General features: G+C 35.0%; 7 protein-coding genes across 7 annotated transcripts; 3 read left to right on the top strand and 4 right to left on the bottom strand.

Moving 5' to 3' along the window:
- Positions 1–3415: 3415 nt before the first annotated feature.
- BET3 (TRAPP complex core subunit BET3) lies at positions 3416–4049 on the bottom strand (the record flags this gene model as incomplete). Its single annotated transcript, XM_019182975.1, has 2 exons — positions 3416–3928; positions 3990–4049. 2 exons carry the CDS (start codon positions 4047–4049, stop codon positions 3416–3418), a joined length of 573 nt encoding a protein of 190 aa, XP_019041497.1.
- Positions 4050–4239: 190 nt separating this feature from the next.
- Positions 4240–5553, bottom strand: ETT1 (Ett1p; the record flags this gene model as incomplete). The annotated part of the gene is made up of 2 exons (XM_019181060.1): positions 4240–4652; positions 4713–5553. 2 exons carry the CDS (start codon positions 5551–5553, stop codon positions 4240–4242), a joined length of 1254 nt encoding a protein of 417 aa, XP_019041496.1.
- A 122-nt stretch (positions 5554–5675) lies between these two features.
- On the top strand, positions 5676–7590 carry MET1 (uroporphyrinogen-III C-methyltransferase; the record flags this gene model as incomplete). The annotated part of the gene is made up of 2 exons (XM_019182637.1): positions 5676–6706; positions 6767–7590. Exons 1-2 carry the CDS (start codon positions 5860–5862, stop codon positions 7588–7590), a joined length of 1671 nt encoding a protein of 556 aa, XP_019041495.1. The 5' UTR covers positions 5676–5859.
- A 150-nt stretch (positions 7591–7740) lies between these two features.
- On the top strand, positions 7741–8855 carry WICANDRAFT_60354 (uncharacterized protein; the record flags this gene model as incomplete). The annotated part of the gene is made up of 2 exons (XM_019182974.1): positions 7741–7847; positions 7898–8855. 2 exons carry the CDS (start codon positions 7741–7743, stop codon positions 8853–8855), a joined length of 1065 nt encoding a protein of 354 aa, XP_019041494.1.
- A 499-nt stretch (positions 8856–9354) lies between these two features.
- TMC1 (Tmc1p) lies at positions 9355–9537 on the top strand (the record flags this gene model as incomplete). Its single annotated transcript, XM_019180823.1, has 1 exon — positions 9355–9537. A coding segment is annotated over one exon (183 nt), but the record flags the coding sequence as incomplete, so codon positions are not given.
- A 497-nt stretch (positions 9538–10034) lies between these two features.
- Positions 10035–10325, bottom strand: DRE2 (electron carrier DRE2; the record flags this gene model as incomplete). The annotated part of the gene is made up of 2 exons (XM_019180972.1): positions 10035–10207; positions 10274–10325. Coding segments are annotated over 2 exons (225 nt in total), but the record flags the coding sequence as incomplete, so codon positions are not given.
- A 1479-nt stretch (positions 10326–11804) lies between these two features.
- Positions 11805–12995, bottom strand: WICANDRAFT_26473 (uncharacterized protein; the record flags this gene model as incomplete). Its single annotated transcript, XM_019181268.1, has 1 exon — positions 11805–12995. A coding segment is annotated over one exon (1191 nt), but the record flags the coding sequence as incomplete, so codon positions are not given.
- Between the last annotated feature and the right edge of the window lie 1798 nt (positions 12996–14793).

Here is a 14793-nt window from a genome sequence, read left to right as displayed (position 1 = left end):
CTTTATATGTCTTCTCCACATCGACTATGTAATATAGTTTTGATTAATCTTAATTGATATTAATTCAACGTCAAGCTAGCTGTGTTGCCAGCTAAACCTAGTACAAACAATTAAAATGCGATCAGGTTTAATAACAATAATAATATCTTGAAAAAACACCATGCTGGTTATTCAGTGGTAACTTCTACAACGGTTGAATACATCTTGTTGTATCTTTCGGTTAAAATCTTATACGACGGAAGAATTAATCTACTAGAAGCCATGATATAGGGTCAAGATCAAAATCATTCCAGAATCTTTGAATTTGAAATCAACTAGCAGTGCAAACCCTGGTACCGGGATATTTGCAGAAGCGCTTAAAGGATCTTAGATTGAATATGAACTGTATAACAAGTCATTGAGCTGAAAGGCAAGCTCTATAGGTTTAATGTTCATCCCCGTACAGGCTGACAGTTTTCCTGTGACTCTGTTCTCATAATTGACCATTCATGAGATCCTTTGGCTTTATATCATGACTTATAAAGTCATTCAAGAAAGTTCAATCCAGCTTCTTGTACGAAATTATTTTGCAGGTTTTCGTTATTCCTGTGTATGTTGAACAAGTCTTGTTATACAGTTATACATCTTGATACCCTGTTATAAAGCCGTTCATGCAGCTGAACTTTCATTATGGACGCTGTAGACCTACAAACCCCCCAATAATCATATGATTAAAGGTACAAGTCTTAAAGCCATAAACGATAATGGCATTATGGTAACACACAAATTACCAGCTGATCAGTGCAATTGGCCTCTCTTAATTATCTATTGCCAGATGAACCTTGGTATTGGTCAGTATGACATGATCGGACCCAGCGCTGACATTTTTGACTTTAATCTTCAGCATGCTACACATACACATCTGCTTATAATAAGCGAGCGCACAGAGCACATACAGCTAATCGGTCATAACATATCAAAGCACCACCTGTTTGTGTAGTCTGCAGTGTAAGCTGATTTTAAAATGCCGAAGAGCATGAAGAAAAGTTCCTTCGCGTTTTGCTCGGAGATTTATTTTAATTATGACATAAAAATATGCGGCTTAATTTGGTAACTTCAGCGATAGATTACGTCAGTGATTACTCATTACTTGATATGCTCAGCAAAATTTGGTTATACATAGTTCAAACAATCATTCTTGATTGAAGCAGCTAAGAATAATCTGTTAGGTCGAATAAGATTATGTTTATACCGATACTAATTTGATCTAGTTGCAGTACAGAGGTTATGTATTACTCTTGAGTCTTGATATAATGTATTAATGGTGTTTATCGCATGGGGAATATCATCAGTGGCTACCAATTACTACTGGTTGGACACCGGCCTTCATAAGTTACGATCACACTTCAAAAATAGGTGGGCTGTTGAGTATATAATTATGCATCCAGCTAATCCAGCTAAGCTAGAGCTGACCACTGGTAGAATCTTTATTACTTTTGGCTGTTCATTGCCAGCTCTATATCATGATCATGACCAATAGTGTATTGATTATGACTAGCTGTAAAAATCTAACCAATATTTACTGGCAATACTGCTTTGACTGATATGAGAACATCGCTGTTGGTATATAAGTTGGTTGATAGGAGAACTACTCCATGAGCTTGTTTGATGCTTTAGCGGCTAAAGAGAACATCTATATGAAGTCTGGACTCATGTATATAGCTGGCTTGTCTGCCTTGATTGAACAGCTATTGGTTTTAGGTTTGGTTAGCTTTTAGTTCTAGGTTCACAGATGAAATGATTAGTTAAGATGATAATTTCAGCTCCAGGAAGTGTATAAGAATACAGGCTAATTCCAGTTCTGAGAACTGAGGTCGTCTGTTGTGAACTATCTTGCAACAGTCAGAAGGACCAGAGATACACTAAATATCTGTAAGAGAACTCATCATGTCAACTAGAAGAAGTACTTCCACTAGAGATGCTGCTGATGCAGCTACTACTGAAGAGGCTCAGGGTCAAGAGGTTTCAGGCGGTTCTTCGCAAATACTAATGCTGTCATATGTCTAGTGCAATATTGTTGATTATAAGTTGCGGCGTTTGTGGCGACATGACGCAGCCTCATCCCAGTCGAACTACAGAATAAAGGATAACTAATTTGGTTAATTTTATCCAAAATTAACTTATACAACTATTGGTTATTTCCCACTTGCTGATCACTGCTTCCAGAAGTTGAACGAGCTGTTCTGCAACATGTTCAAAGACGTACAACAATACGTACAACAATACGTACATATCAAGTCTATAGGCTATTCAATGTGCCTTCTTCACGTTAGATCAATATCTAGACAGTTAGTTAGTAATCTAGCGACACAGCTATTCTCCAGAGCCGCAGAAACAGATTGACGTGTATTATTGTTTAACCTGTACCGGGATCATTAATCTGCGCCATATTATATTGACTTTGAGATTAACAAATTATTGTATAACGTGGAAAAAGGATATCTTGATATTGGCGCGAGTCCATAGACTGGGCTGTTCCAAATTCAAGTTTTGTGGAAAGCCAGACTAATAATTTAAGTTCCTTTCAGTGTACTTCCTGACTCCATTGGCCTTTAGAATTGGCGTGGTTAGTGAATCCGGAGTCAAATCTTCCCGAGCATGCTCAAACTTCACAACCACTTTCCTTGAAAAAACCAGATGCATAGTGGATTATGATGCAGAGGGCTATAAAGTATAATAGGCTTACACAAACCTGGATTTGGACCAAACATTTCTCAAAGCGTAAGCTATCAAAAAAATCATCGAGTGAGAGTTGAACAAGTTGCAACCATTTATATTTGAGCACCGCACTATTGACCCAAGTTCAATATTAAGTGATATTTTGCAAAATGATACGCGTAAATCTCCTGCGACATGTAACGGATGTTAAATTATAGACAGCAACACCCAAGATGTCTTATGTGTCCGTTCAAATGAGAAAGAGATGGCTTTCAATGATAGAAAATGAGATGGGTTTTGAAGCCATGCGTGTAACGGTTCAACAGAGTACACATGGATTTATATCCCACCAGAAATCAAGCCGCAAGCCAGATGAGCATAGGAAACCGAGGGGAAAATGCACCAGATTAATGATTCAAAATGTTGCGGAACCTGGCTTCAGCTTTATTCCATAACCCAGCTAGTATCATTATTGTTATAGTGTGAGTGAACAATTCTAATATCAAGTACTTGAATTAAAACAGCTGCCTCATAATTTGAAAATATTCTGCCATTTTTCTGTGCAATTATCCCTTCTTAAACTTTTAGCCGACCAGATTGAACACCAATATGGCTAGAAAATAACACCTACAGAAATGAACACAATGTATGTAAAGCATGAAAACCAAGGCATCACATTATTCTTATTTATTTGGTCCCTCATGAAAACGTATTCCGTTCAATCTTCACCTGCTGGAATTTCATCCTTAAGTATCTTGATTAATTTCAATCTTAATTCAGTACTTGAATCACCACGTAACACGTCACTAACAAAGTGAGCTTCAACTTCCAGTTGGACCATTTCTAAAGCACCTTTCAAAACACCAACTAATACATTTGAATACCACAATTCTTTTACTGCCTTCCCATCATCGGGCAATTCAACAAATTCAGCCAGTGGGTTCTCATCCAATATCAAACTGAATGTTTTACCGTCACTTGACCAATTCGTTACTGCTGGTGTGATATTTAGGAATATTTTGAAACCAATCTTGGAGATAACTTCAGCAGTTTCTTTAAATGACACACAACGTCCTGTTCCTGTCTTACTCAAAAAATCCTCTATGAGTCTTATACCTATATTATATCCCATCTTTTCCAATTGTTGGTTTACTTTGTTATAATCACTTTTGAAATCACGCACCAATTGAGCAACAACTGAACCATATGTCAATGTGAAAAGTTCAGAGTTCTACAATTTTTAGTTAGTGGACTCCTCTTTTGATTAACATCGTTGAGAGACAAGAACTTACCACTTTATCCACTCTATTCTTCCATATATCATCACTTGCTACTCTGATTGATTTACTCATTTCTGTATGTCTTTACCCCAAAGTCTTGTATTGAATTGCGTTGAAGTTACCAATCGTTACACGGTACAACAAAAGTTGACGTTCAGTTTTTTTTTTAATTTTTGGATCGAAAATTAAAAATCGGTTTCAGGGACACACCACTATAAAGATCAGGAAAAAAATTGGTTATCGATTTTGTTTATTCATTCATCTATTCATCATTGTCTAACAAGTTTTCGAGTACTTTTTGATATTTACCATTGGTGGCGTTATTGGCTCTTCTCAATTTTCTTTCGGCTTGCTTATAAGCATCTTCTTGTTCTTCACTTTCATAATCATAAAGATTACCTAAACTTATAATGGCTTCAGCAACATCAACCCAAGTTTGAGGATCTTCTTCATCTTCAGCCTTCTTGAAAAATTCAACAGCTTGTTTGGTATACTTGATGGCTTGCTTTCGTGCTTCTTTGGCAGAAAGACCATCCATTTCAATGTCATCTTCAACATCTGAATCATATGTAATGGCTGTAAAGATATGGGAAGGTTTTTCTGCAGCTTGTAAGAATAATTGACCAATTTGCGCCGAAACAGATTTGTAAAACTCAAGTTTTTGTCTTTCTGAAACTTTTAATGATTTCAATTCCTTCTTAGACAATTCTTCAAAATCTTTTGTGATGAAATCACCGAAATTTGAACCATGCTTGATTAACCAATCAAAATATTTTTCATGATTCTTACGAATCTTATATAATGGATGCTTCTTAGATAATTCAACTTCTTTTTCTTCACCTTCATATTCATCATCACTATCCAAACCTTCAGCTATATCTTTCTTCCCAAAATTTTGAACAATATCTAATAAATCATCTAAAGCTTTTAAAATTTCAAAAACATTAATATCTAACAATGCATAATTTTCTAATAATTTAACAGATTCCTCAGCTTCTTCATAGTTCTTTGTGGCTTCATCCAATAATTGGTTTAGTTTCAAATCATCTTTTGAATTCAAGTCTAATTGTGAAATGTATTCTAATGGGATTCTACTTATCAAAATACGACTTTTAGCAAATTTCAACTCGATAGAGTCTGGGTAGTGGTCTTGACCCAAATCAACACGTTCCAAAGCAGCTTCGAAATAATCCTTGATTGATTTACCATCAACTTCATCATCAGTGTGGAAGACGGCCAATTCACTTAGGGCAACAGCATAAATTGAATGAAATTCAGCAGGTAATTTATTATCTTGTTGTTGGTTTCTTAACAATCTGTCACATTCATGAACTATACCATTCAAGACTAGCTCATTATCTCTTTCATAATTGATATATGTGTTCCAAAGAGCTTTCAATTGGGCTAGTTCATCATCCGGATCCACTTCCTCGTTCAGCTCAACAGTAATTTCGTTTGACTTTGGTTGTGGGATAGCTTCTTCTTCAGCAGCTGGTGCTTCAGATTCTGGAGTTTCTGTCTTTTGCTTCTTACGTTGCTTAGCAGCTTTACCTAGACCTAGAGTTCTTTTAGCCATTTTTTTTATAATATTACTTAAAAGTTACAAACAAAGAAAGATCCAGATGAAACGATTCAAGATATATGTCAAAAATTTTCAGGTATAAACATCAGCTCATCGTTTCGCGCCAAAAAAAAAATAAAATTGAAAAATCAATTCGCGGAATAGTTTTTGTCAGTGCCACACACTAGCCACAACATTGCACGTGACTTTTGCTGATAAGATGCCAGAGGCCGATTGAAAATTAATACTCATCAAGATTTTTTTTCCACTCTTCTTCTTTACAACTTATCTGGACCATCATTACAAGTTAGCTCAGGAATCATGTCCATACTAACATCACTGAATTGTCAGGATGAGGTCCATCTATTTGTTGGTGTATCAGGGTTAACTCATTCAAGAGTTCAATCAGTTTTGTCCAATAAAGCTCATCCAATAATAATCACACATGATCCAAATGTTTCAATTCCTACAAATCTTAAGAAATTGGTTCATGAGAATAAAATTCCATTATATGAACGCCAATTTGATTTAGAAACCGACTTGCTCACTTTGGGACGTTCAAAAGTCGGGAAAATCGTTGATAGATTGTATGTGAATCTTTCATCAAATTATTCAATATTCAAACAACAGATATTTGAGAAATGTCAAATCTATAGAATACCCATCAACACCACTGAATCGTCAGATCTATCAACATTCACATTATTATCAAGTTACTCTGATGGTGATTTTCAATTTGGTGTTACTACATCTGGTAAAGGCTGTAAGTTAGCCAATAGAATCAAGAGAGAAATTGTTTCACAATTACCTAAAGATCTAGGAAAAGTTTGTACAACAGTTGGTGGAATAAGGCAAAGAATAAAAGAAGAAGATAGAGTGAAATTAGCTGAATTATATAAAAATGATTATGAAGAATTTTTAGATTTAGAGTCCGGTGAACATGAAGAAGATTCAGTTCAAAATTCAAGATTTAATACCTTTATTAGTGAGTTCAATATGACTGAAGCACAAAAGAAACTACAAAGATCAAGATGGCTATCACAAGTTGTTGAATATTACCCATTTAGTAAATTAGCATCATTATCAATCGATGATTTATCAACAGCTTATCACAATTCAAATGACAACGAACAAACAAATAATAACCAAGGAGCAACCCTATCTCAAAGTATACCGAAAGATTTTTCGGGTTCATCTAATGAACCAAACCCAGTCGTTTCAGATACAGCATCAAAAACCAATTTGGAAACAAAAAAGGGCTCCATTTCATTAGTCGGGGCAGGACCAGGATCAGTTTCTCTTTTGACATTAGGAGCATTATCAGAAATCAATATAGCAGATATTGTTCTTGCAGATAAGCTAGTTCCTCAACAAGTTTTGGATCTGATTCCTTCCAAGACTGAAAAATTCATTGCAAGAAAATTTCCTGGAAATGCTGAAGCTGCACAAGAAGAACTATTACAGATGGGTATTAATGCTTTAAGAGAAGGTAAGAAAGTTGTTAGATTGAAACAAGGTGATCCATACATCTTCGGCCGTGGTGGTGAAGAATATAAATATTTTGAAGAACAAGGATTTACACCAGTTGTTTTACCAGGTATAACTTCAGCTTTATCATCAACTGTGAATTCTAAGATTCCAGCCACACAAAGAGACGTTGCTGATCAAGTCTTAATTTGTACAGGTACAGGAAGACGTGGTGTTTTACCTAACTTACCAGAATTTGTTAAATCAAGAACAACTGTTTTCTTGATGGCATTACATAGAATTAGTGATTTGGTTCCAGAGTTGATTGCTAAAGGATGGGATCCAAAAGTTCCAGCTACTATAGTGGAAAGATCTTCATGCCCAGATCAAAGAATTACAAGAACTAGATTGGAAGATCTCGTTGACGCAGTTGAAGCTATTGGTTCAAGACCACCTGGATTATTAGTTGTGGGGTACGCATGTGAAGTTTTGAATAAACCTTTAACTGAGAGATGGGTTGTTGAAGAAGGGTATGAAAGTAATGATTCTACTGTATCAGGTATCTTGGAGTCCTTAAAAGCATAAATAGATATAGAATTCTGTGATTCCTAGTTTATTATAGTAGTGCCCGATGTTCAAAAAAATCAACAATTCCGAAGGACTTAAAAGGGAGATAAGTTTTCGAAACTTCCACCATTTCCAAAACACCAATATCCAACGAAAATACCTAAAAGAATGTTTACTAGCACATTCAAAAGACAATTGATTCCCACTTTTAGTAGGGCATTACACTCATCCTCTGCGTTGAGGACCAAGGCCCATGAAGCTGGGTTTGTTTTCGAGTAAGTTTCCATTTGGGTAATATAAAGTTTAATCTAACAGATTTCACAAGTATGGATGGTGTTTTAGTGAAGGGTAAAAAGGCGATTCCAAAAGCTAAAGAAGCATTACAATTGTTGGATGAGCGTAATATCGCTTGGATCTTAATGACTAATGGTGGGGGTGTTTCAGAAGCTCAACGTGCAGAGTTCTTATCAGAAGAATTAGATTTAGATATAGATATCGATCAAATTGTTCAAAGTCATACACCATTAGTCACTTTACCTAATAAATCAGAGCAAAAAGTCTTAGTCATTGGAGGTGATGGTGACAAGAGTCGTAAAGTTGCTGAAAATTATGGGTTTGGACTAGCATTAACACCAGCTGATTACATCAAGACAACTCCTGCGATTTGGCCATTCCATAGAAAAGAATTGCTAGAATTTGGTAGAAATTTACCTGGTATTGATGATTTAAAAATTGATTCAATCTTAGTTTTCAATGATCCAAGAGATTTGGGTACTGATCTTCAAGTTATCTTTGATGTTTTGAAAAGAGACCCAAACACACCTGTTATTTTTTCAAATAATGATTGGTTATGGGCTAATGAATACAAAGAACCAAGATTTGGTCAGGGTGTTATTAGATTTATCATTGAACAAATGTATAAAGAGATTCACGGGAAAGAGGCTAATAGAACCATCCTTGGTAAACCTACAAAAGTTGCTTATGATTACGCACATCACATATTAATCAATAGATCCATTCATTTGAACCAGATATCTGATATTCCTAAGTCTAGCTTGACACTAGGTGAAGAAATTAAGGGATCACATATCAAACAAGTGTTCATGGTTGGTGATAATCCAGCTTCTGATATCATTGGTGGATACAATTATGGCTGGAACACTGCATTGGTGAGAACAGGTGTGTACAGAGACGGCGATCAACTACCATGTAAGCCAACAGTGATAGCAGATGATGTTTATGGAGCAGTTCACCAAGGTATAAAACACTTGGGATTACTTTAAAATGAATAGAAACAATAAAATAAATAGAATCAAGTTTATATTTCCGAGGGTTTTATCAGCGTTTCACGTGACCATATACACCCCCCGTAACTCGCCATCAGGGCTTTCTCGATTTCGTCATTTCTTTTGTCATTTTCTGTCAGAAGATCAAATTGAAACATCACCATTTCACCATTCTTCTTACGATATTACTCACCTGCTCAGCTATTTTGCTAAGGATAAAGCTATCAAATCTCTAGACAACTACCATACTACTGCTATTAACTCCATAATGACTGAACAACAACAACAGCAACAACAACAAAGCTCTGCCAAAGATTTCTCTACATCTCCGTCAGATTTGCCATCCAGTGGCACCTTATCAGCCAACCCACTATCAACAACAACTTCAACTTCAACACCATCCACCAACAACGATACCACAACTACCACAGCCAAGGAATCCTCTCCTCAACCTTCTTCCAATAAGGTAACTAAACCAATAACCAAAAAAAAATCGAAAAAACTATGTCATTACAAGAGTTGTACTAATCCTCATTCCATAATTGGTGATTGTACTTTTTGTTTCAAGAAATTTTGTACACGTCATAGATTATTAGAAGCTCATGATTGTGAGCATTATAGAGATGTCAAGAATGATTATCATGAAAGAAATGCTAAACAATTACATTCCCAACAAACCATTTCCTCAAAAGTTTAAGCTGGCTCTTTTGCTTTGATAATGTTTTCCCTATTGGTGGCGATTTCGGAAAACAACATTTTTATGATGAATCTTGTGGATTTTAAAAACCCACAGTAATGAAACTTTTTTTGGATTAGGTTGGAATGTTATTTATTTTATTGGCTTTAATATTGTTTGGATTCTTTTTATTTTTTTAACTTGATATTCTCTTTCTGATGTTGCACTTTTTATCTTTATTTACTTTTTTTTTATACAATTTGTCATACTATACAAGCATTACCCATATTATATCACTATTGTCTTAATATTTGTTTTGAATACAATAATAGAAGTGATTTATATTTTGAATTTTTGTAAAAATTACGTTTGCTTTCCAATAAATATAACATGTACTTTTTTTTCTCTCTAACTATACAAGAATGTGTGACGCATTCTTCCCAATGAAAGCCTTTTTAAAAATCAAATGAAAACCAAAATATAATACCCTAAATTTATAAATCATCATCAATACTATCCAAAGTGATAGCTTGACCTGGTTTGAAAGCCGGAAGCCCTAAAAATGGACATCCTGAACATCTAAAAGCATCACCTAATGAACATGAACCACAACCACCAGTTTTACCCTCCACGGTGAAATCAATTTCAGTAAGCTCTTTAGCGCTGAATTGAACTCTAGGTTTAATAGGTTCTTGTTCTTCATTGCCAAATCCAAATGCTTCTTTTTCAGCCAATCCACAAGTACAGTCTTTACAAGCTTTTCTTCTCTTTTTGCCACCATTTGAATTAGGCTCTCTTAGACAAATTATTGAAGATGTATTTAGAGATGATTCAATCAATTCATCTTCATTAATTAGTTCATCATCTGACTCTTCGGAATCTTCACTGAAAAATCTCATTTTTTTCTCCGTAACTTCAGGCGTTGATAATTCAGGCAATGATGGTGTTGGAGATGGTGATTTCATAGGTTCATCGATTTCAACTTTTGGTTTATTTAATCTTTTAAATTTCAAACTTGATAATTTTGAATTCTTTAAACCTGATCCATTTGTGGATTTTTTAGTTATTGGAATAGCTGAGCTTGATCTTAGACTTTGTTTGATTGAAGGGTGATTAGGTATTGAGCCATTTTGACCATCTTGATCTAGATAATAGATGAAATCATAGTTATTTGGTTTTAATTCAACTTTATCCAAGACAATATTTGATAATAAAAATTGGTCAATATTTGAACCTGTGTGTAGTTGTGAAATTTCTTGCTTTTTGGTTTTGACAATTTGTTCAGCCTCAGGAAGTGCAACAAAGTTATGGTTCAATATTAAAAGAACGTTTGAAGACATTGTGTGATGTATTTATAATGTAATTCTCAGGTTGTATTTCACCTGGATATATCTGAGAGTATAACTTCTGGTAATTTGAGCAGAGACACTTGATTTTTTGAATGTAATGAAATACTTCTCTTGATAAATGATGAGACTTCACGCGTATTTAAAAGGACCGAGCTGAATTATGAAAAGATGTGATGTTGATGGGTATTAATAAAGATGACAATTTCGAGCTGAATATATTTTTTTTCTCCTGATGACAAAAAGCAAAAAAGCGTGCACTCTCCAAAATTCGAAGAATTTCAAAGACCGAGATTCAAAAGAGAAATGAGCCACAGTGAAATCAATCGAGTGAGAATTATGAATTTGTTGTAACAAATGGATAATAATGATGGATTATACCAGTTATTTATAGCTTGTTATCTACTCTATGCTATCAATTGTGCCTGTTTCTGTTCCTGGTTAAACCGTCCATTTTTTCCTGATAAAATAATTTCCACCGGATTTATCCTCCACTGTTGAAAAAATGATTTGTTATCTCTTTGATCTGAGTGGACAGAATCAAAATACATTGAACTTGAACATGGCAACTTTCCAACACCCAGAATTAACAATAACAACAGGCAGTTGGATATAATAATTACTGGGTAATGAGAATCAATGTTATCCAATTAGAAGTATTGACTACACTCATGATTCTACAACTGTTCAGCAATAAATGTAAAGATTGTTCATAGAGTACATTTGGCAATATTGACACATTATATGTAGAAATTGAGAAATGACACCAACGCTCACTCTTAACGATGAATTAGATGAAACAATTATGGACACAACCAGCTGTGTACATGATTAAAAAAAATAACATTAAAAAAATATTAAACGAACTGAATGTATTGTAATGACATGTTGAACATTGTGACCATTGATGAAGTGAAATCAACTTTATTGTTTTCTTTGCTGCTGCTGTTGTTGTTCCAATTGATCTTCTTCTGCAACAGTAACCTTCCTTATACCTTTGGTTAATTGACTGACATTTTTATCTTTTGGTTTTTCCTCAAGTGTATCATCATCTTCATCATCTAATGCATTATCATCATCATCTTGGTCATCATCATCATCGTCGTCGTCATCATCGTCATCGTCATCATCGTCGTCATTATTTTCATCCCTATTCAGATCCACATCATCTCTAATGTCATCATCTTCATTATTATCATCGTCGTCATCATCTTCATCAGGATACCCACCTAATTTATGGACAACTTTATCAACAATTTCATTATAATCCATCATACCACCCATACCAATATCACCATTAATTCCAATGATTTTTTCAACTGGTTTTAAAACTTCAATCCATGGCATTTCTTCTTTAATTGTTTTCAAATGTCTTTTAGTTGGTGCTGAATTATATGCATAAGTAACCATTGATGGTGCCAATAAAATTGGATATTGGGTATTCCAAGCTCTAATAACATTTGTTAATAAGTTATCACATAAACCTAACCCAATTTTTGATAAAGTATTTGCAGTTAATGGAGCAACAATCAAAATATCAGCCCAACGACGTAATTCAATATGTAAAACAGGATCTGTACGATTTTTCCAAGTACCCCATTCATCACGATCTCTCCAAATTGTAACATTAGTACTAAAGTCATTTCTTGAAACGAAATGTTCAGCTGCACTTGTTAAAATTAATTGAATAGAGATTTTATCTTTACCATAAATTTCCTCCAATTTCTTAACAATCAACTTGATTTTACCTGATGCAATAGAACCACAAGCGCCAAATAAAATATGTAATCTACCATCATCTTGTGGTAATCTTGGATCAACATTTGGAGTTGCTTCTTTTTTACCTGTAACTGATTGAGGTTGACCTAATGAAGAAGTTGACTTATTCAATAATGGTAATCCATTTGAAGATTCAATACCAATACCAACTGTACCTGAATTAGTTGTGTTGGTATTGTTATTAGCATTTCCACCCTCCATAACTTCTCTGATGTTTCTGGATTCATTTGTGGTACTACCACTATTACTTCTTGATCTAACACCTCCATGACGTATAGTGTCTTCAACATAGAAATGAGCATGCATATCAGGACTTTTCAAATAATTTTGATGTTGATAGTTAGAACCTTCAATAGGTGAATTAATCGAGCTATCGCTTTGAGCTGCATGGAAAGGAGCACCTTGAGGAGAACTATTTGATGAACCACGATCTAAAATTATTGGTTGAGGTGTTGCAGATTTCTGATTATTTGCTGAGGAACAATTTGAAGATGAAGATGGACCACCAGTATTTGGACTTTCTGACCTTATTCTATCTCTTGCAGTGGCAGCAGCAACAGCGGCAACAACAGCAGTAGCAGCTGCTCTACCTCTTAACAGAGCGCCACCTGCTGGAACTGTGTTTTTGAACGAACTATTACTTGGACTATTAATCAGTCTTGAATGAGGATCATCTATAGTGACACCAGTTGGTTTTGGATGCTGTAATTCTTGATAACTTTCATTTTGTTTAGGATGTTGAGTTTGTTCATTATGTTCACCTTGTTGTTGCTCAAATGATGGAACTTGTTTACCATCACTTGGTTTGAACTCACTATGAATGATATCATTTATAGAATTGGAAGAAACATTATTACCAGTAGATATTCTAGTGTTTAAAATAGGTGGCGGTGAAGGACATTTCAAACTTGATAAAGCTAAATCTGTTGGAGTTGGTTGTCCATCACGACCGTTTAATGCCTTTAATTTGCTTAGTTTTGCCTCTTTTGCAGAGTCCAGAATATTACCTGATGCTTGATGACTATTTTGACGATGGAGAGAACCACTTTTAGATTGTAGTTGAGAATGCTTTTGTTTGATTTGCTCTTCCAATTGTTGTTGATATTGTGATGATTGTTCAGTAGGGCTGATTGTACTTTGTGCCTGGTTCAACAAATCATTTGGTGAAACCGCTCTTTTCTCAGTCATTTTGGATTAACCCAGTAACAATATGAATCTTCTAGGCAAGTTCTTTTATTTCAATTGGGTTGTTATTTCCAGTTCTTGTTGACTATCTTTTGTGGTTAAGCACTTTTTTTTGCCCTCTGATTACCACAATTTTTTTTTTCTGAAGGCAAACCACCAAAGAAAAAAATTCTTCTGTGATATTTTTTTTTGTTTGGAAGCTGGTGACGACGATCAGTTGGCAGGTTACGAATAAAATGAATTTGTTTGCAACAACAGCCTTTAAAAATTAGTTGAAAAAGATGAGTCTAGTAGTAGATTGAAATAAGTTCAAAGTATTGTACAATACTAGTGACTGATTATCAAGAACTCTTTATATCTTGGATGAACCGTGATTGCTTAAATACTCAAAAATGTGAAATTCTGGAATGACGTTGTGTTAAATCTTCTTAGCCAAGAAACTCTAGGCAGAAGCTAGAAGGAGCCCTGCCTAGCGCTAGACAGAGAACCTTTCTGCCTACGCTAGCCGACAGACCCCGTTAACATAAGGAACAAATGGAGCCCGTGCTCGAATGGCAGATGGCAATTAGGGCAAAATTAAACTAGTACATGATATTTGGTCTAATTTCTCAAGCGTATAGATTAAGCTTAAGGCAGATACCAGAACGTTAAAACGATCACTAAAGTCGTGACTCTTAAAGTCTATCGCTAGTCATTTGAGCTATTCCCCAGGGAACCTAATACTTAGCCAGGGCTTTGAAGACAAAATTGATATGATCAGTCATTTTTTGAGAAAAATGTAACCCAAGTTCATACCAGGTACTGAAATTAGTTCTCATTTGCTTCTAGTAGTGGATAGTACTGAATGGAAGAAGAACTTTTTATTTCTATAAACATCTGGTGAGCACTGGGTATATTGGTCATTTTGACCTAAGTTACCGGGTCGTTCAAATTGTCAGCTTTAAAATAC

Source organism: Wickerhamomyces anomalus (assembly GCF_001661255.1).
Source record: "Wickerhamomyces anomalus NRRL Y-366-8 unplaced genomic scaffold WICANscaffold_1, whole genome shotgun sequence".
NCBI classification, from domain to species: domain Eukaryota; kingdom Fungi; phylum Ascomycota; class Saccharomycetes; order Phaffomycetales; family Wickerhamomycetaceae; genus Hansenula; species Hansenula anomala.
Note: the sequence above shows the minus strand (reverse complement) of the source record. Positions and strands in the feature narration are given on the sequence as shown.